The sequence below is a fragment of the Gekko japonicus genome, unplaced genomic scaffold, assembly GCF_001447785.1.
Source record: "Gekko japonicus isolate JY-2015 unplaced genomic scaffold, Gekko_japonicus_V1.1 scaffold2970, whole genome shotgun sequence".
In the NCBI taxonomy this organism is placed as follows: Eukaryota; Metazoa; Chordata; class Lepidosauria; order Squamata; family Gekkonidae; genus Gekko; species Gekko japonicus.
The window spans coordinates 96,792-117,827 of record NW_015172102.1 but is presented as its reverse complement, the minus strand read 5'-3'; the positions used below and the strand labels follow the sequence as shown (position 1 = coordinate 117,827).

The following is a 21,036-nucleotide window of genomic DNA, read 5'->3' as shown; positions in this document are numbered from 1 at the left end:
AGAGCTCTCTCAGCCCCACCTACCTCACAGGGTGTCTGGTGTGGGGAGGGGGAGGTGAAGGAGATTATAAACTGCTCTGAGACGCCGAGTGAAGGGCGGGGTATAAATCCAATTTCTCCTCCTTCTCCTTATCCTTCTCCTTCTCCTTCTCCTTCTCCTTCTCCTTCTCCTTCTCCTTCTCCTTCTCCTTCTCCTTCTCCTTCTCCTTCTCCTTCTCCTTCTTCTTCTTCTTCTTCTTCTTCTTCTTCTTCTTCTTCTTCTTCTTCTTCTTCTTCTTCTTCTTTTTTAACTGGATTTGAATGTATAGTTTTAAATTCTTGCTTTGGCCTCTTATACATATGTTGTATGTTGTAGATGTGCTTGTGACCATTGGTCATATGAGCTGAAATAAACGAAAGGGCTAGTAGAATTTTTGGCTTCGTCAGCAAGATAGTCCTTGTGTATTCTTCTATTTCTAAATATAGGTGTGCTAAGTAGAGATTTGTGAGGAGCTTTTCAGGAGCTGCGTAGGGGGGCTGCCAACAGAAGGTAAACAGCCAATATACATTTATGGAAGCCAAAATGAGAGATCACGGGAAGAGGTGGAACTCCAAAAACAACATCCATGATAAAAATAACGAATAGTCAATAAAGATAACTGGCAAAAACATTTACTGAAGTATTTCTGTAGTTCTGTAAGGAATATCCTTCTGCCATCGCTCACACGCTAACGAGTACTGAGCAATGTGAAGACCTTGGGTCCTGTTATTAATCAACATGGAATGTTTCCAGCAAGAGTTGATAAGTAGTATTTGATAAGAATTGGGATTGCTACCCGCTCAGAGGAGCTGCGGTGGCTCAAGTGGTTAAGACGCTGAACTGCAGGCTGTGGAAGGTCAGTAGTTCAGCAGTTCAAGACCTGGGTGACGCATGATGGAGTGAGCTCCCGTCTCTAGTTCCAGCTCCTGCCAACCTAGCAGTTCGAAAGCAAGAAATTGCAAGTAGATAAATAGGTACCGCTTCGGTGGGAAGGTAACAGCGTTCCATGAGTCTTGGTGTTTAGTCATGCCGGCCACATGACCACGGAAACGTCTTTGGACAGCGCTGGCTCTTCGGCTTTGAAATGGAGATGAGCACCGCAACCCTAGAGTTGGATTTGACTGGCTTTCGAGCAAAGGAACCTTTACCTTTACACGCTCAGATAAAGTATATATTGCGAAACGAATGTTCACATTGTGTAGTATTCGTTAGCGTGTGAGTGATGGCAGAAGGATATTCCTTACCGAACTACAGAAATGCTTCAGTAAATGTTTTTGCAACTTATCTTTATTGACTCTCTGTTATTTTTATCACGGATGTTGTTTTTGGAGTTCCAATACACATTTATGAGCAGAAGCATAATGAGCAGGAGCAAAGCAATCCAACTTTAGAGGGGTTTTTTTTTGGGGGGGGTGCACTCCAAGTTATTAAATCATCAAGACAATATTAAAGAAGTAAAATAAATTTAATTTGATAAGAAAATAAAGATCGTATGTATTTTGATTCAACACACATACCCACATGTACACCCCTACCCAGTCATGGAGTCATACTTTCTGGAAATTTTACAAACCTAATACCAGCCTATTTTCTGGTCAGAGCTACTTGTTTCTTGCCTGTTAGCCAAAGACTACGTGATTTTAGTGTGCTGCATATGGAGTCATCTTTGACTGCTGTTCAAATATGACAGGTGGCTCAAGTGGTTAAGACGCTGAACTGCAGGCTGTGGAAGGTCAGTAATTCAGCAGTTCGAGACCCGGGTGCCGCATGATGGAGTGAGCCCTCGTCTCTAGTTCCAGCTCCTGCCAACCTAGCAGTTCGAAAGCAAGAAATTGCAAGTAGATAAATAGGTACCGCTCGGTGGGAAGGGAACCATTCCATTCACCTTGGTGTTTAGTCATGCCGGCCACATGACCACGGAAACGTCTTCGGACAGTGCTGGCTCTTCGGCTTTGAAACGGAGATGAGCACCGCAACCCTAGAGTTGGACTCGACTGTCTTTCGAGCAAGGGAACCTTTACCTTTACCTTTTTAATTATCTCGAACAAGGCTGAAAAATAGCATAAATATTAACATGGCATATTAAATAAGGCAGAAATTACATAATAAGATAATACATGCTGCAACAGACAGTATATACTATACAGAATAATATGGCCCACTATCCTTATATCTTTATCAACATCTTTCTTAAATATTTCTTTACAGTACAGCTCTGCTTTTGTTGTTGTTGTTGTTCAGTCGCACAGTCGAGTCCGACTCTTCGTGACCCCATGGACCAGATCGCGCCAGGCCTTCCTGTCTTCCGCTGTCCTCTGAAGTTGGCTCAATTTCATGTTCGTTGCATCGATGACACTGTCTAACTATCTCATCCTTTGCCGTCCCCGTCTTCTTTGACCTTTAATCTTTCCCAGCATCAGGGTCTTCTCCAGTGAGTGCTCCCTTCTCATTTGGTGGCCAAAGTATTTGAGCTTCAGTTTCATTATCTGGGCTTCCAGGGAACAGTCAGGGTTGATTTCTTTGAGGATTGACTGATTTGTTCTTCTTGCAGTCCAAGGGACTCTCAAGAGTCTTCTCCAGCACCATAGTTCAAAAGAATCTATTCTTCGGCGCTCGGCCTTCCTTATAGTCCAACTCTCACAGCCATACATGACTACTGGGAATACCATTGCTTTGACCATGCGGACTTTTGTTGGCAGGGTGATGTCTCTACTTTTTATCATGCTGTTTAGGTTCGCCATCACTTTCCTCCCAAGGAAATCTTTTAATTTCATGGCTGCTGTCACAGTCTGCGGTGATCTGGGATCCCAGGAACGTGAAGTCTGTCACTACTTCCACGACTTCCCCTTCTATTTGCCAAGGAGTGATGGGGCCGGATGCCATGATCTTAGTTTTTTTGATGTTGAGCTTCAAGCCCACTTTTGCGCTCTCCTCTTTTACCCTGAGCAAGAGGCTCTTTAGGTCCTCTTCACTTTCTGCCATTAGAGTGGTATCGTCTGCATATCTGAGGTTGTTGATCTTTTCCCCAGCAATCTTAATTCCCGCTTGTGATTCATCCAGGCCAGCATTTCGCATGATGTACTCTGCATATATATTAAATAAGCAAGGCGACAATATACATCCTTGTCGTACTCCTTTTCCTATGCTGAACCAATCAGTTGTTCCATATCCGGTTCTAACTGTCGCTTCTTGGCCCTTATACAGGTTTCTCAAGAGACATGTGAGGTGGTCTGGTACTCCCATCTCTTTAAGGACCTGCCATAGTTTGTTGTGATCCACACAGTCAAAAGCTTTAGCATAGTCAATGAAGCAGAAGTAGATGTTTTTCTGATACTCTCTTGCTTTCTCCATAATCTAGCGAATGTTGGCATTCTGCTTACTTGAGTATAAATGCCCTCCTGAATCATTCAGTTTTGCACAGTGTGCACAAAGCCAGAAGAATGGGAGCCTTCCCAACCCCAGCAGGCAGGCCGTTTCATAAGATGGAGGCCACAACAGAGAATGCACCTCTTGCCCATCTGCAGGATGACTAGTGCCCATGATTCTCCACCCTAACCCACTTTAGAACACCTTTATAACTACTTTTTTGCCAAAAGTATTGCATGTTTTTAAAGGAGAAGAAGGAATCTCTCTATATAATTATTCTGTTTTGGTCATGGACTCTCCTGAACATTCCACACACTCCCAAATCAGTTGGCTCCCTGATCTGTCACTCAGAAGCTGTCCCTATCCACTGGGTGCATTGCCTGAGTCTCGCCTCCAATATTCTAAATAGTTTGCTGTTCCTCTCCCCCCAATAGCCAGTCAGAACACAGAGGTCATTTGCATATGCGGCCTGATAGGCCTTTGCCTCTAACATTCTGAACAGTTTGTTGTTGTGAGTCATTGAATGTGTCTTGAGGTATAAATGGCTGCTTTGGGCAGTGGACTCTATGGAATTATACCCTGCTGAGGTCCCTCTGCACCCCAAACCCTGCCCTCCCCAGGCTCTACCCCTCAAATCTACAGGTCTGGCCCTCCCCTTAGTATTGCAAGCCTCCAGGCAGCACCTGGAGATCTCCAAGATCAGTTCTCCTGGAGAAAATAGCTGCTTTGGGTAATGGACTCTATGGCATTATACCCGGCTGAGGTCCCTCTGCACACCAAACCCTGCCCTCCCCAGGCTCTACCCCTCAAATCTACAGGTATTTCCCAACCCAGAGTTGGCAACCCTGTAACTGGCTATGGAACTGCTTTCCAGACCCTTGGAACCCAGAAGACATGGCATAGGAGGAGGTGCTTTTCTACCTTAGTTGCCACTGCATAACCCCAAATCAACATAAGTCAGGGGTGGAGGGAACCATACCTGCTACCATGAAACTGTCCTCCCATACTACCCACTTGGGGCAGCAAAATGTCTTGAGGCAGCCCTGCCTTATAGCTAAGCAGGAGGAAATAAACATGGCTTGCCTCCCTCTATTTCCCCCTTCCCTCTGCCGCCCCCCCCCCAGCCACAGTCAGGACACTTACCTGGAGCTTCCTTCCAGAGCTCGTTGTATTTCTTCCCACAACAGGCCTTACTCCTAGTGTATATATAACGCATAAATGTCACTTCAAAATTTTTGTTTAACATAGCCAGCTTGAAGGAGGTGTAGATGGGGGAGGCAAGACAAATTAACTTCCTGGTATGCTTGCATGTAAGGTCTGAACTCGATGTTATGTCTGGCATGACCCCCAATGCAATTCTGATCTTTGCACAGCCAGATATAGCACCAGAGAAATGAAGATCCCAGGCGTGCTGGGGCCCAGTTTGTCACAGGACTGTAGTGCAGGCAGAGGATGGGCTTCCTCCCTCCTCCCTATACTGTTGTCCCTCAGGATAGAACATCTAATTTGGACCGAAGACAAGTTGTAAAATTGGGGCCATCATGTACTTGAAGGAACTGCAGTGTGTTAAAATGTTACATTTGTCTTAATATATGGGTAATCGATTACCCAGGAGAACAGCAAATTACTGAACTCTGTATTTGCTGAAAATGTTACCACTTCGGAATATTTCATTCTCATCTATTCCACTTTTGCTGCTGGAATCCATTTCTGTAAAACCTTGGAGAGAGCCTGTCATCCCATGAGTCATGACTTATAATAACTCAGATAAGCTTCAGCTTGCAGGAGGAATGACTTCTCGATACCTCAAAAGCCCAATTCCCAGATGCTTCCTTTTCGTTTCACATTAGTTTGTCGACATCCCTATTGAATTATGATGTGAATCAGTGACTAATTAAGGGATCCATTACTGGCTTGAGCTCTGTCTCTCTGTCTTTGCCATCTTGTGTCATTGCAATATTTTATAATATCCTACAATTGATCCCAGTAGCATTTTTCAGATGCTCTGTGACATGCATTAGACTTAGCAAATATTGTCTTGATGTAAATAAAACCAGCAGTGATACAGTGTTCATTTAGAATTCAGCTGGTAACGTTTTCCCTAAAGAGAAGAGTGGGATTTGGGCAGACTGCCCACAGATCCTGGAAGCTCATGTCCCGAACAGTTTTCCTGGTCATGAAGGCCTAAATTAATGCTTTGAATTTACAGCATGTTAACATGAACTAGGTTATAATTCAATTTCCTCTCCTCTTTCTCATGAACTAAAGCCTAAATATAAATAGAACATGGTAAGCATCTTCCATGCAGTGCACTTTAAGAATAGGTCAGGGACTTATTCCACATGTTCATACATATATGCAAATTATTTTGAAGCAACAGCATAATAATGGTTCCAAGAAGCCACCGTGCCCAGTTGTGTGGGTTAACCTTCAGTTTGTTCAGGCTGGTTCTGCATCTGGCATTCGCTCCCCATTTTCTCAACACTGAGGAAAAGGTGCAGCTCAAAACTACAGTCAAATACCCTGGGCCAATGCCACACTGATGGCAAAGTCACCCCTGAACAGCCATAAAATGGCCATAAATCTATGTAGAAGGTACCATAAAACTGATGATCAAAGGAAGTGAAAGCAGCATACAATGCAGAGGGTACCATAAAATCCAATGATCAAAGGAAGTGAAAGCAGCACGCAATGCAGACGGGAATTTCTGTTCCAACATGGGTTTGCTAAAACAATGGAGAGAAAAGCCAATGCAGAATCACCCTTAGTCTGTGGGTGTGGACAGGGTTCTTGGAAGTACAAGATCTACTGCCTGTTTGAATGACCCTTGCCCCTCCTGGCTGGGGGGGGGGCTGTTAGACTGGGTCCAGATGATGGTGCCCACTTGATGGGGGGGGGGTGTCACCCTTGACTTGAAGTGGGCAGTGATGTGTTCCGTCTTAAAGAAACCTACTCTGGACCCAGAACAGTTGAATAACCACCCAGTCTCAAATGTACTATTCTTCAGCAAGCCGGTTTATTGATTGATTGATTGATTGATTGATTGAACGAGTGGTGGCTGAACAACTTCAGGGATTCCTGGATGATTTGCATTGTTTGGATTCCAATCTGGTTTCAGGACTGGTTAGGAGCTGACATGGCCTTGGCCTGTGCAGGAGATGGATGAGGGGTTATGGCCCTGTTAATTCTCCTGGCCTTCTTAATGGCTTTCGATACCATTGATCTTTGTATCCTTCTGGATCACCTTTTGGGGGTTGGAAGGTGGAGGGCACCATTTTGCAATGGGTTGAGCCTGCTTTGAAGGCAGGTTTCAGAGTATGGTGCTGGAGAACTATTCCTTGGCCTCTGGCTCTGGGGTCCCACAAGGTTCCATCTTGTCCCTCATGTTTTTTAACGTTTACTTGAAGCCAGTGGGAGAGGTTGTCCACCAATATGTAGGTGACACTCAGCTCTATCTTGCACTTCCAGAAGAAACCAGGGAGGCTGTAGAAACTGTGAACAGGTGCCTGGAGGCAGTTTTGGGGTAGATGAAGGCTAGCAAGCCAAAACATAATCCTGACAAAATGAAGGTTCTACTGGTGGTGGGAAGGTCTGACCCAGGAACTGGGATTACCTCCTGTTTTGGATGGGGCTGTACTCTCTCTAAAGGAGCAGGTTTGTAGCTTAGGGGTGCTGCTGGATAGACAAGTAGCAGCAGTCGTCATGGGTGCCTTTCACCAGCTTCAGCTAGTGAGCCAGTTGTGGCCGTTCCTGGACAGGAAAGATCTTGCTACTGTGTTGAATGTGCTGGTAATATCTGGATTAGATTATTGCACTGCGCTCTACACGTGGTTGCCCTTGAAGCGTGTCTGGACAGTACAGAATGGTGCATCCAGAAATGCTGACTGGAGTAGGCTGTAGGGATCATATCACTGGTCTTGTTCCACCTACAGGGGCTCCTGATTTGCTATAGGCACAATTCATGATTGTCCTTTAAAGCCCGATATGCAAATAAGTTATGCTAATGAGTTATGCTAATGAGCTTCTGCATCTCTTTTTCTATGAAATGACCCCTGCCGATATGGCTTGGGGCCACTATACCTGAATGACTGCCGACTCCCGTATGAACTTACCTGGCTACTCCAGTTATCTTTGGAGGCACTGCTTTGGGGGCCCCCACCATTTGAGGCTAGACCTGTGGCGACTAGAGAAAGGTCCTTCTCAGTTGTGAGGCCGAATGTTTAGTATTCTCTCCCCGGGGAGATTTGTCTGTCTCCCTCTCCAGTGGATGAGAAGACTTCATTGATTTGTTGAGCGTTCCCTTGCCAACTCTGATTAACTTTCCTCCATGCCTGTGTGCAGGGCTCTTTTTTGTAGAAAAAGCCCAGCAGGAACTCGTTAGCATAATAGGCCACACCCAACAGCAAAACCCATTAGCATATTAGGCCACACCCTGACAGCACCGCTCATTAGCGCATTAGGCCACACCCCCATGTTACCAGAAGTGTGGTCATCCAGCCACGCCCACCATTTCCTTCTTTTTCTGTTTACCTTGCTTGTTGTGCAAACCCAGGGCTTTTTTTGTAGCAGGAGCTCCTTTGCATGTTAGGCCACACACCTCTAATGTAGCCAATCCTAATGAGTTTCTGCTATTGGGTGTGGCCTATTATGCTAATGAGCTCCTGCTGGGTGTGGCCAACTCGGGAGCCAGCCGGAACTCCGTTCCTGTGCGTTCCTGCCCAAAAAGAGCCCTGCTTGTGTGTTTTCACGTGTTTATGTTTTCTTTAATTTTATTAAATATTTCATATTAAATGCCTTTCCATGTTTGGAATGTTTTAATGTTTGCTGCCTTGGGGACCCTGGAAAGGTAGCTTAGCAATGTTTTAAATAAAATAAGTAAATTTATTTAGACTCATTTGCTTACATTTGGATTGGGGAGACCTGGATGCAAATCCCCACTAAGCCATGAAGATCACTGGTAATCTTGGGTCAGTCGCTCTCACTCTCTCATCTTAACCTTCTAGTGGAACTCACCTTGCAAAGGATCTGACAAAAGTCCTTTGCATCTAACTCTGTGCGGGAGTGGACACAAAAAGAATGTTTTACATCACACACTATCATCTCAAAAGACACCAGTCAAGTCATGTATAAGTTCATTGTCTTAGCCATAGGCCATAACATAATACATCGGACTATAAAATGGTAATGTAAACTATAAAAAAATATATCAGTATACTCCAATACTCCTTCTACTTGGCGAGAATCCGCCTCATAAAATAACTCTGTACTATTTCTAATGAGGACGCTATCTGATCTCCCCAGCCCCAGACCTCTGATCCATATAGCAACCAAGCTATATGTCTGTTTTCTGATGTTGTTTTCTTAATTTCAGGTGACTGTTACAACCATTGGATATGGAGACATTGTGCCCAAGACGTGGATAGGAAAAACCATTGCATCTTGCTTCTCTGTATTTGCCATTTCATTTTTTGCCCTGCCTGCGGTATGTGCTTAGCATTATTCTCCGCTGAGTAGTATTTATTTATTTGTTTATTTAAATGTCTACCCCGCTCTCCCCACGAATGGGCTAAGGGCGGCTAAGAAGTAAGGGCACCATGTGCCAATACATGAAACCAAGTAAAACAAGATAAAACTGAATAAGTATCAAAATTACATAAAGTGCTCAGTAGCGTTGTTCTTAAATTAAGATAAGATGGTGTCCAGTAGATGTTGCCTCCATCCCCGTACAACGGTACCGATCTACCGCGCCACTGAGATGCAATCGTCCTAGGGCCACTCTGTTCCCAGTTATCAACCGGGTTCGTTGGTTATGGTGGCAGTGGCGGCTCCTAATCGAAAGCCTGGCGGAAGAGCTCCGTCTTGCAGGCCCTGCGGAACTGTACAAGGTCCCGTAGGGCCCTGATCTCCTCCAGGAGCTCATTCCACCATGTAGGAGCCGCCACTGAGTAGGCCCTGGCCGTGCTTATTTCTTTGTCTTCTGAATGCACAGAAGCGGCTGCAGATTAATTTTCCGTGTTAATTTTATGGCATGCTTCCTTCTTAAAAGGGCTTACGTGGGGCTTTAATTTTACAGTAGTAGTTGTTGAATACGGCTGTTTGTATTGCTGCGGCTCAGTGAGCAGACGGAACAGATCTCTCTTCCTGCAGCCCTCCATGATCCCACAGAAGCTGTCCCTCGGAGTCAGAGGACCTTTAGGAGCAGAGGGGATGTGGTGAGGGGACAGTAGCAAGACAGGGAGGGTAGGGGATCAGCAGAACTCATTACCAAACTGTCGCCCAAGCTCTTGCTGGTTCCATGCAGAAAATGAATGCCAAAGTAGAAGGGCGGTTTTTGATGGCATCCTGTCATGCTCCATTCCCCTATGCAGTATCCCGCTCTGTTCCTGAAGGTCCTGTGATATGTTTTGGGTGGGGTGAGGGATGAAGAGGGCTTTAAGGAGAAGGGGGAGAGATCCACTCTGTGTACTTTTGGCACCGCTCCATCAATTACACAGAGTAATTACACGTAAAAGGCAAATATATGAAAATGTTTAATTTCTATATAATATGAACAATGAGATATAGGATTTGTGACCAGCAAGACTGTAAGACATGACAATGTAGGTCTTCAGTTTAGCAAAACCTCAGTTTATGCTCCAGATTCCATTTCAGCAGATACCTAATCTTAAAAACTATTTCTGCAACATGATTGGTGGATTTTTAAAAAAACTTTTAAAATTACTGTATCCATCAGGGAATTCTTGGTTCTGGATTTGCTCTGAAGGTACAACAGAAACAAAGACAGAAGCACTTCAACCGACAAATTCCAGCAGCTGCTTCTCTCATTCAGGTGCTTGGTGACGAAATGCTACATGTTGTTAGAAGTTATGTTTCCTGAACACAGTTTGATCTGAGTCTCTTTCAGTTTTCTCCCTCCCTTTGGTAAAAATGGTATTCTGCTTACATTTGTTATGGGTCCAGAAGATGCTGTGGAAGATGCACAGAGGTTGATTGGGAGCCCATACCACTTCAATATTTCCTTGTGCAGTTTTTTGAGGGTTTGGCATTCGCAATCAGTGAGGAGCTTAGCTGATGTAGTACTGTGCATACCATGCTTATATAGCTGAAATGGTGTTCTCTTCTACTGCATTTTTATGTATCAAGCAATTGGCTTGAGGCTTTTATGCTTGGAAATAGTAGTAGACTAGAGGCGGGACCTGCGATACTCACGGGGGGAGTATTCCCCCACAGCTCCTGGCCTGCAGAAACTGGAGACGTGGCAGCAGGTGAGCCCAGCCTTCTCCCTCCCCCTTCCCCCGCAGTGGCGGCAACAAGGCCAGCCCGCCAAGCTTTCTCCTTCACCCCTCCCTCTCCAGCGGCGGTGAGGCTGGCCCGCCAAGCCTTCTCCCGCCCCTCATCCCCTGTGGCGGTGGCGAAGCCTTCTCGGAGCATTCCCTGCGTATGTGCAGGGAACGCTCCTTTACTTTTGGGGGCATTTAAGTAACCCCCTATAGGGTTTTTTTTACAGTTTTTAGATTTTTCTGCACATCTGGGGATTGCCCTAAATGTGCAGGAAAATCTCCCTGCCCCCCAGGTGCCCCCGATGTGCGGATTTAGATATCCGCACGCGGGGGGCGCCTTGGCTATTAGATATATAGATAGACCAACCCGCATCCAATTCAGAATGGAGTTTTAATCTTTCTGAACTGAGTCCCTCTGACATTTTGGCTGAAGGCATCAGGAGCAGGGTTTGGCCTAGAGTCCCCTGCCCAAACTCTGCGGCAGGCTTTCTTGCTGCTTCCCTTCTTTTCCTGAACTTAGTGCGCTGAGAGGGACTCATGGCAATCAATACCGATTTTGTAGGATAAAAAAGGAGATCAAAGTGGTGAGAACAACATGATATAAGTAAGTGAATGAATGAATGAACCGGAGCAACTGCAGTGTGGAGGGGAAGCCGGGAAAATACCTCCTCCTGTTCTTTTTGTCAGTGGCTCAAGAGACTCTGTTGGCATAAGAGGCAGCAAGGGGTAATTTTACTCTGCTCCTCCTGGGGGGTCCTTTTGTGTGTGTGTGTGTGTGTGTGTGGTGTTTGCCCACATGGGTTCTCCAACACTGGTTCTGGCTGTACAGCACTAAGAGAACTTGCTGGAATGAGAAAAGATGGGGAAGATCCACTTCTCCTAACACCATTGGTGGTGCGTTGGAACCAACCAATTTATTTTCAAATACTCATACATCAGATGGTAGTTAGTTAGTTAGTTAGTTAGTTTATTATTGTGGTCTTGAGACCAACGTAAAGAGTAAGCATAAAACAGTCATAATATACAAAATACAAAAAATAGAAATCTGAATGTAAAAACTTTTAAAATGTGATTCCCACAATCTTAGAATTAATGCAGAGAACTCAGCAACTGACCGTGTAATTTCTGTATTCTTGTCCGATAGGAGCCAGTGAAGCCTTGCTTTGTTTGTATTAATGTGGACCAGGTGTCGTATCAGCTAATGGGGTAATAATTTTAAAACGAGCCTCCCTGTAAAATGGGCAACTGAAGAACATGTGCTCTACTGATTCGACCTCGCTTAAGGGGCATAGGCACAGCCTTTCAGAGTAGGGGGCTTTATTGTACCTGCCTTGAATAACTGCAGATGAAAGGGCAGAACATCTAGCTAGTGCAAATGCCCTTCTAGAATTCTTTCCCTCCACTGAAGTTGTTGGCTCAATGGTGCTTTTGATATTTAACAACACCCCAACTCTGGAAGCCTTAGAGATGTCAGATTGTCACTCAATATCTTTAACTCTTTGTTTAATTAGCCCTTTGGCTTGTTCAAATCCATAGGATAAAAGTAGCTGAGGTGAGAAGCCAATTCTATGAATATGATAGTGAACTGCCTTGATCCAACTGGATTGGAATTTGTCCTGGAATATCAGGGGAAGCGGGCCTTGTGGGGACATCAGATGGTAGAATTTTGTAAAATTCAGTACCACTTGAAACTGGATACACTGTGACAGCGAAATACAGAAGTGTGTTGTTCTGCAGTATGTACTGTATATAGTCTTGGCTTGCTTTCTACTGATGTATAATTATTTTCAGAAACCCACTTAATTAATCTTTTGTGAACTTCCAATAAATATTTTAGACTGCCTGGAGATGCTATGCATCAGAAAACCCAGACTCGTCTACGTGGAAAATATACATAAGGAAACCTTCCAGAAATTATCACTTGATGTCCCCTAGTCCTAAACCAAAGAAAATAGGGATTGTATCGGTAAGGATCTACATTTCCATTTTTCCTTGGACACATTACATTGAATACAGTAGTGTTTAGTGCTAGGCCAGACTACTTTCTCTACAGAGAATAACCTTGCTGGGACAGGGTGGGGGGATATAGCAGTTTCCCATATCCTCAGCAGAGCACATTAAAAATATTTGCATTAAAAGATATTATTCCAATAGTGTCACAAACGGTCATGTATATGTGGTTTGCTGGTCTTGTATTGAGTGACTGGTTGAGCTGGCCATCTGACAGGAAATTGTAGCAAGCAGTGTCAAGCGATGTGGTTCTTTTCCTGCAGTTCTTGTCCTATCATTACCATGCGGAAGGTGAAAATCCCAAAGGAGAACGAAGTGTCTCCCTGCTTATGTCTCTTTCAGTTACCAACAGCATTGGAGGATGGAAGCTATGCTGCATAGTATTTTTTGTTCGTTTGTTTGCATGGAGTACAGCATCAATCAGTTAGCTAAGCTATGAAGAAGGAAAAATATGGAGTGACCTTGAAGTGGTATGACTGTATATCAGGGCTCATGGAAGCAGGGCTATTTTTGGGCAGGAACGCACAGGAATGGAGTTCCGGCTGGCTCCCGAGTTGGCCACGCCCAGCAGGAACTTGTTAGTATAATAGGCCACACCCAACAGCAGAAACTCATTAGGATTGGCTACATTAGGGGTGTGTGGCCTAATATGCAAAGGAGTTCCTGCCAGTGTTCCCTCTAAGCTGAGTTAGTGTGAGCTAGCTCACAGTTTTTTAGCCTCTGGCTCACAGATTTTTTTTCTCAGCTCAGGAAGGAGGGCTCCAGAGCACACTGACTTAATGCAGTAGCCCGCTCAGAACTTTAATGCCAGTAGCTCACAAAGTAGAATTTTTGCTCACAAGTCTCCACAGCTTGGAGGGAACATTGGTTCCTGCTACAAAAAAAGCCCTGGGTTTTGACAACAAACAAGGTAAACAGAATAAGAAGCAAAAGGATGTCCACACTTCTGGTCACATGGGGGCGCGGCCTAATAAGTTAATGAGCTGTGCTGTTAGGGGTGTGGCCTAATATGCTAATACGTTTCTGCTGTTGGGTGTGACCTATTATGCTAACGAGTTCCTGCTGGTCTTTTTCTACAAAAAAAACCCTGCATGGAAGTGATTGAGCAGTAGTCCTTGTGAACAAATTTAATTGCTTGATGGTCATGGACAATGCTCCCTGTAAACTGCGGAGTCTTGTGAGCAAAAATTCTACTTTGTGAGCTATGGCCATTAAAGTTGTGAGCGAGCGATTTAGCTGCTGCATAAATTAGTTTGCTCCGGAGCCCTCCTTCCTGAGCTAAGACAAAAATGTGTGAGCCAGAGGGTAACAAATGGTGAGCTAGCTCACACTAATTCAGCTTAGAGGGAACAATGGTCATGGAATGAGTGTTTTACTTCTATGAAAACAAATCTGGGAGCATCCAAGCCATTAAAAAGAACAGGAAAATCATTAGGATTGCCACAATTATTGGGAATGTATGGTAGAATTTCTCAAACAGTTTTTTAGTGGAACCAGCTGCTTATATTTTGTAACACAGCCTGGACCACTTTTAAAGAACGGTTACAGATGAGCAATTTGATTTTATGCAGACTTGCAGTTTTAAATTGAATTTTAGTATCAAGGATTTGCGATTTTAAAAATTATCATTACATTTGGTGTAATTCAGGGTGGTTGTTGTTTTTAAAAAGCTTTGCAGTAATCACCCGTAATTGTTAATTAATTAATTGTTTTTATATTTCAGTCACCCAGTCAGTTTTTATTCGGTGCATAGCCAGCACAATTCAGTTAAAACAGTTTATAATCTCTAGGGTTCATGCACAAAACATATATAAACCAATCTGCACTCATATCAATCTTATCTGAGGCCCTTTGGTTGAACTACATATAAATACTTATAAATTTTGTAATCTGACTCGAGTCTCAGTGACAAAAGCAAGGCTATTCATGAGAGAAGTAAATAAAATAAAATAACTTTATCTAGTTTTGGCAAGAAGACAAAGCATAACTAAAGGGGTGTAAAATACCACGAACATTTGATAATATTTATACAACTGTAGGCATGTCTGGTATGGCAATATCATGCAGTAGCAGCTTCTAAAATAAAATATAGGCCAGTATCCTAATTCGGATGTGGTAATGATGTGAAATTGCTCCTTTCTTTTGAAGGAATATCAGGGTTCTCTGGACTGATATAAATTCTCTCTCTCTCTCTCTCTCTCTCTCTCTCTCTCTCTCTCTCTCTCTCTCTCTCTCTCTCTCCCTCACCTGCATATGTGGCCTTTAAAAACCCCTAAAATCAGTTCAACAAATTAACAGTACAAACCGCCCCTGCCAGCAGTACCCTCATCCTCAGTTCAGCTGTGAAATGGTGATCTTGGAGAATAAACTGTTGTGATATCCCACCTTCAGGAGCAAGTCCTTGCCTGTGGGTTAAATAACCCCCTGAAATAAGATGCTGACCTCTCACTGTGAAACTGGATATTGCCTGTCTCTGTGGGAGTGCAACTTTTCCCCTGTGCTGGGATTAATCAGCTGTGGAGTCCAGTTATTTCAGTACTCATGAATTGTCTCGTAAAATAATTGTACTGCATGTGCAAATGTAGCAAGTGAAATTATTTTTATTTATCACACTTTCAAAGAATAACATATACCACCATGGGGTAACCTAGCAGAGAGGCTGGGCTAGTCAACCAGATCCTCAGCTCATATAGATACCACTAAAGTCAGTGGTACCCTGACTTGAATGGTCCAAGCCAGGGGTCATTTCATAGAAAAAGAGCTAGGGGAACTCATTAGCATAACTCATTAGCATATGCCACACCCCCTGACATTAGGGGCCAGGCGGTGGACCTGCAAGGCCAGCAGGAGTGCGAGGAAGCCCCGCCAAGGCCCTCCCTGGCCCCAGGCAGGCAGGGGTGGGGAGAGGCGGGGAGGAAGCAACTTACCCTCCCTCTTCTCCTGCCTCCTCCTGGCTGAATGAGGGCTGGAAGCGGGGCGGCCGGAAGCAGGGGGCGGGGCTTCGTCATGTGCCCCGCCCCCTGCACCTCACCTGGGGGAACTGCGTTCCCCCACATTCCCCCCCGAAATGACCTCTGGTCCAAGCTAACCCGATCTCATCAGATCTTGGAAGCTAAGCAGGGTTGGCCCTGGTTATTACTTGGATGGGAGACCACCAAGCAGTGTTCCCTCTAAGCTGAGTTAGTGTGAGCTAGCTCACAGTTTTTTAGCCTCCGGCTCACACATTTCTGTCTTAGCTCAGGAAGGAGGGCTCCAAAGCAAACTAATTTATGCAGTAGCCGGATCTCTGGCTCACAACTTTAATGCCAGTAGCTCACAAAGTAGAATTGTTGCTCACAAGACTCCATAGCTTAGAGGGAACATTGCCACCAAGGAAATCCACTGTTGCTACACAGAGGCCAGGCGATGGCAAACCACCTCTGAAGATCTCTTGCCTTGGAAACCCCACCAGGGGTCACCATAAATCAGCTGCGACTTGACTGGCACTTTCCGCTATACAATGTCAGTGGCAATAAACAGTGGTTCATAAACTGTCAGGACTATTTACTCCAAATCAGAAAGCCTATCGTACTGTTCCAAAGAAATTTAAGGACAATTATTTTCCTCTCTAAATAAAAGTCTTTGTTCCCATATCCCCCTCTTATTTTCTCTTCCCTTTAATTGCTGTCCTCTTGAATTTTTAATTCGGTTGACTCATTGTTAATATATCAGGGGTTGCTTGCATTTTGTTTTTGTTCTGAAGATTATGATTTGGATTCTTGCTCCTACTAGGTGAAAAAGAAGAAGGTTAAGTCAGAAAAAGAGAATGGACTAAATTCTCCTGACAGAATGCTACCTATCCCACAAATCACATATGACCATGTGACAGAGGACAGGAACTCTGAAAATTTTCACCTGGATGCATATGAAAATTCTGGTAAGAATTTCAGTTAGAACAGGCAGACAAGCAAGGAACTCTGTCGTTTAATTAATTAATCAATTAATTATCGTATGGCATTGTGTGTAGAATAGCCAGGAGAGCCTAAGATTGCCTGGCAGTCAGAATTTCTAGCTCTTTTTTAGTGTTATACACCACCAGGGCTATTTTTGGGCAGGAACGCACAGGAACGGAGTTCCGTCTGGCTCCCGAGTTGGCCACGCCCATCAGGAACTCATTAGCATAATAGGCCACACCCAACAGCAGACACTCATTAGGATTGGCTACATTAGGGGTGTGTGGCCTAACGTGCAAAGGGTTCCTGCTACAAAAAAAGCCCTGGGTTTTGACAACAAACAAGGTAAACAGAATAAGAAGCAAAAGGTGGGTGTGGCTGGATGACCACACTTCTGGTAACATGGGGGTGCGGCCTAAAGGGCTAATGAGCTGCTCTTTTGGGGGTGTGGCCTAATATGCTAATATGTTTCTGCTGTTGGGTGTGGCCTATTATGCTAATGAGTTCCTGCTGGGCTTTTTCTACCAAAAAAGCCCTGTACACCACTACTTGGTGAGCTGGTCTTGTTTTTAAGGCAAGAGACATTTCAGAGGTGGTTTGCCATTGCCTGCCTCTGTGTCATGACCCTCAGTTTGGTGGGTCAGTTTGGCGTAGCCAGTTTGGTGTAGTGGTTAAGTGCACAGACTAATCTGGGAGAACTGGGTTTGATTCCCCACTCCTCCACTTGCAGCTGCTGGATGACCTTGGGCAAACCTTAGTTCTGTCAGAGCTGCTCTTGAAAAAGAGCAGTTTCTGTCAAGAGCTCTCTCAGCCCCACCTACCTCACGGGGTGTCTGTTGTGGGGAGGGGAAGGGAAAGGAGTTTGTAAACTGCTCTGAGACTCTTAAGTGAAGGACGGGGTATAAATCCAATCTCCTCTTCTTCTTCTCTCATATTCCTTGGAGGTCAGCCTTCCAAATACTAGCCAAGGCCAACCCTGCTTAGCTTCCGAGATCTGACGGGATTGGGCTAGCCTGGGCTATCCAGATCAGGGCTCTGTTTAAGTAAATTATACTAGATAGAACAGCTTGGTTGGCATCTGAGACCCGTGCACCTGTACTACCTGACAGAATGATAACACAAGTCATCCGTAGCTGCCCAGGGAAGTTTGCAAGAGATGTTCTACTTTGTGCCCATCAGTTTCAACCCTGTAGAAGCTGATTCTGTAGTTCCATGCCAATGCAAATTGCTCTATAGGAGATGAAATGCCTTTCACCTGTCTCCCAGTCCCTTGCCCCAACCCCACTACATCTTACTTCTGCCGATGTCTTTGCTGTCTAATACTTTCATTTCCTATGGATGTAACACAGTAGCAAGCTGTGTCTGTTAATAGCATAGTGGTACTGTTTGGTGTATGGTTAAGTGCGCAGACTCTAATCTGGGAGAACCGGGTTTGATTCCTCACTCCTCCACTTGCACTGGCTGGATGACCTTGGGCAAGCCATAGTTCTGATAAGAGCTGTCCTTGAAAAAGAGCAGTTTCTGTCAAGAGCTCTCTCAGCCCCACCTACCTCACAGGGTGTGTGTTGTGGGGAGGGGAAGGGAAAGGAGTTTGTAAGCCGCTCGGAGACTCCTTTGGGTAGTGAAGGGCGGGGGATAAATCCAATCTCTTCTTCTTCTTCTACCTCACAGGCTGTCTGTTGTGGGGAGGGGAAGGGAAAGGAGTTTGTAAGCCGCTCGGAGACTCCTTTGGGTAGTGAAGGGCGGGGGATAAATCCAATCTCTTCTTCTTCTTCTACCTCACAGGCTGTCTGTTGTGGGGAGGGGGAGGGAAAGGAGCTTGTAAGCCGCTCTGAGACTCCTTCGGGTAGTGAAGGGCGAGATATAAATCCAATCTCTTCTCTTCTTCTTCTCTTCTACTGATCTACCATAGCTTCTGGTTGTGTCATAGCAATAGGCCTCACAGTCATTCTGCCGCTTCCTAATACATATTTAAAACATGGCACAGCAGGTGACAGCGCCAAAGTCTTAATAACAAAACTGCATATGGTCAGTATTGTTTAATGCACTTTTTAACATTATACTACTAAAGTAACCTCACACGTACCAAACGGTAAGAATAAGAACCAGTATAAAGGTAAAGGTAAAGGTTCCCTTGCTCGAAAGCCAGTCGAATCCGACTCTAGGGTTGCGGTGCTCATCTCCGTTTCAAAGCCGAAGAGCCAGTGCTGTCCGAAGACGTTTCCGTGGTCATGTGGCCGGCATGACTAAACACCAAGGCACACGGAACGCTGTTACCTTCCCACCGAAGTGGTACCTATTTATCTACTTGCAATTTCTTGCTTTCGAACTGCTAGGTTGGCAGGAAAGAACCAGTATAGCTGTCTGAATTAGATGGAAAAAAAGTGTTCATGTTGTTGGTTCATTATGATTTTTTTTTTCCATGAAGGCAATAGCTCTATATCTAGCCAATGATTTTATATTGGGGAATTGTTAATGCATTTTATTAGAAGTAGGTGATTTGTGTGTGCTGTGCATGGCCAAACAATTTATATAAAGAAAGACATCCTGATTTAAAGTTGTGATCTGTTATCCGATTTTCACAGCTCTATCCTGTTATTGGCAATGACATGCTGTCCGCATGAGCAGAAATTATCTGTTGAAATATCTATGCATGTATGTGGTTGCATTTTAAATCATATAGATTGCAGGTGTAAACTTTAAAGCTTTAACTGTTTCAAAAAAATCCATTCAAGCCTGGTGTTCACCTTGTTATTTGTACTTGGAAATCCACTGTTACAATTTTCAGTCTCCCAACAGTCCTATTCTTTTGACTTCCCTTTAACAAAATATATGGTGACTGTGCACTGCTATGTTTTGACTGAAATTCATTCGTTGTGAAATACCTTCCTGTAATTCAAGGGAATACGCTTGTTTTATGAATACTTCAGTTTACATTACTTAACAGAAAAAAATGCTTTTGATAAGAATGATACAGGCATCCTCCCATATTGTTTGACTGAAGTAAGACAAACGCTTGTCTGATACAATTCTGCTCTTCATGACCTTTTCTGTAGCCTCCATGCGTAGAATGGTTTTTTGACACATCTTCAATGATTTTCTTCAACATCCTCTTAAAATCCAGAATGCTTGCTCGGATAACCCACACCACACCTGCTTTTCACACTAATATCTTACAGTTCAGATCCCTTTTTCTTTGAAAGCCTGTTTGTCAGTAGCTCTTGAGAGTAATTTGCGATTAAATATATATATTTCAGACAGCAGATATGAGTAGGAAAATCCTGCATTAGAATACCTATCAAGTAGAAAGTTCATGTGGGTTTCTTAGTAGATTATGTTATGGTGGGTAGCCGTATTATAGGGTTGCCAAGTCCTTACCTGTCCCGGAGTGGGGGAGTCCAGGCTCGGTCTGGGAGTCTTTGCGCGCGCTCGCCGCAGGCACATCACACGGAAGTGATGTAAGCATGTCGGGGACGTTGAGGGCGGGGCCACAATCATCCAAGAGAAAACCATAGAGTTTTCCCTCGGATGATTGTGGCCCCGCCCCCAACGTCCCCGACGTGCTTACGTCACTTCCATGTGACTTGCTTTGGGGGCGGGGTTCCCCCTGGGGCCCGATCCGGCGCCACCGGGGAACGGGCCTCCCGGGCGGGGATTTCTCTGCCCCCCCGGGGGGACTTGGCAGCCCTACCGTATTAGTCTGCAGCAGTAGAATAAAATTAAAGTCCAGTGGCACCTTAAAGACTGACAAAGTTTTCCATGGTGAGTTTATACCCTGGAAATTTTCCTACTGGACTCGAATTTTGATGAATAGATTATGTGTAATAAAATACATTCTTTCTCTGTCCCTCTGCATAATTGCCATATAAAACTTTAACTGTGACTCTTCCTGTGAAAGGTAATGTAATCTCTAAGCAGGTACTAACCGCTATAGAAACAAAGGTTTTCTTGTCCTTCTGACATCTATTCTCTTTCTACCTTCTTCCCTTTGTTCTGTTCTCTCCAAACTCTTACAAGTATACAGGACAAAAAAGAATGTTAAATTTGGTAAGTTAAGAAAATTGCATTCAGCTTCAGCACGCTAGACTACAAAAACTTAACCTTGCTTGCAGTGCCTTTCATGTGTTTTTACTTACCATTAAGCGATACATTAACTTCTGCAAGGAAAATATGACAAGTCACAGTGTGCAATCTTTCATGCCTGGTCATTATTGCAGTTTCTTTTCTTTGTAATATTTTTAAAATTTTTATGAATATCATAAACAAACTCATATCTTGTAGGAGTTCCCCAGGCTATGAACATGCTAATGGAGGAGCTTTCCTGAGGAGGTTCTTTTGTATATGGATTGTTTCCTGATTGTTACAAAAGAACCTCCTCAGGAAAGCTCCTCCATTAGCATGTTCATAGCCTGGGGAACTCCTACAAGATA

The 21,036-nt window shown here is 44.3% G+C and overlaps 1 protein-coding gene across 1 annotated transcript in view; it reads left to right on the top strand.

Annotated features, from left to right (window-relative positions):
• Positions 1–21,036, top strand: part of KCNQ1 (potassium channel, voltage gated KQT-like subfamily Q, member 1) — a gene marked incomplete at its 5' end in the record, with an annotated part of 104,803 nt that overhangs the window by 77,335 nt on the left and 6,432 nt on the right. The window contains 4 exons of the mRNA XM_015420949.1: positions 8,756–8,866; positions 10,118–10,213; positions 12,502–12,630; positions 16,446–16,590. Of these exons, the coding sequence (XP_015276435.1) occupies positions 8,756–8,866; positions 10,118–10,213; positions 12,502–12,630; positions 16,446–16,590 (481 nt within the window). The remainder of the gene's footprint in view (positions 1–8,755; positions 8,867–10,117; positions 10,214–12,501; positions 12,631–16,445; positions 16,591–21,036) is intronic.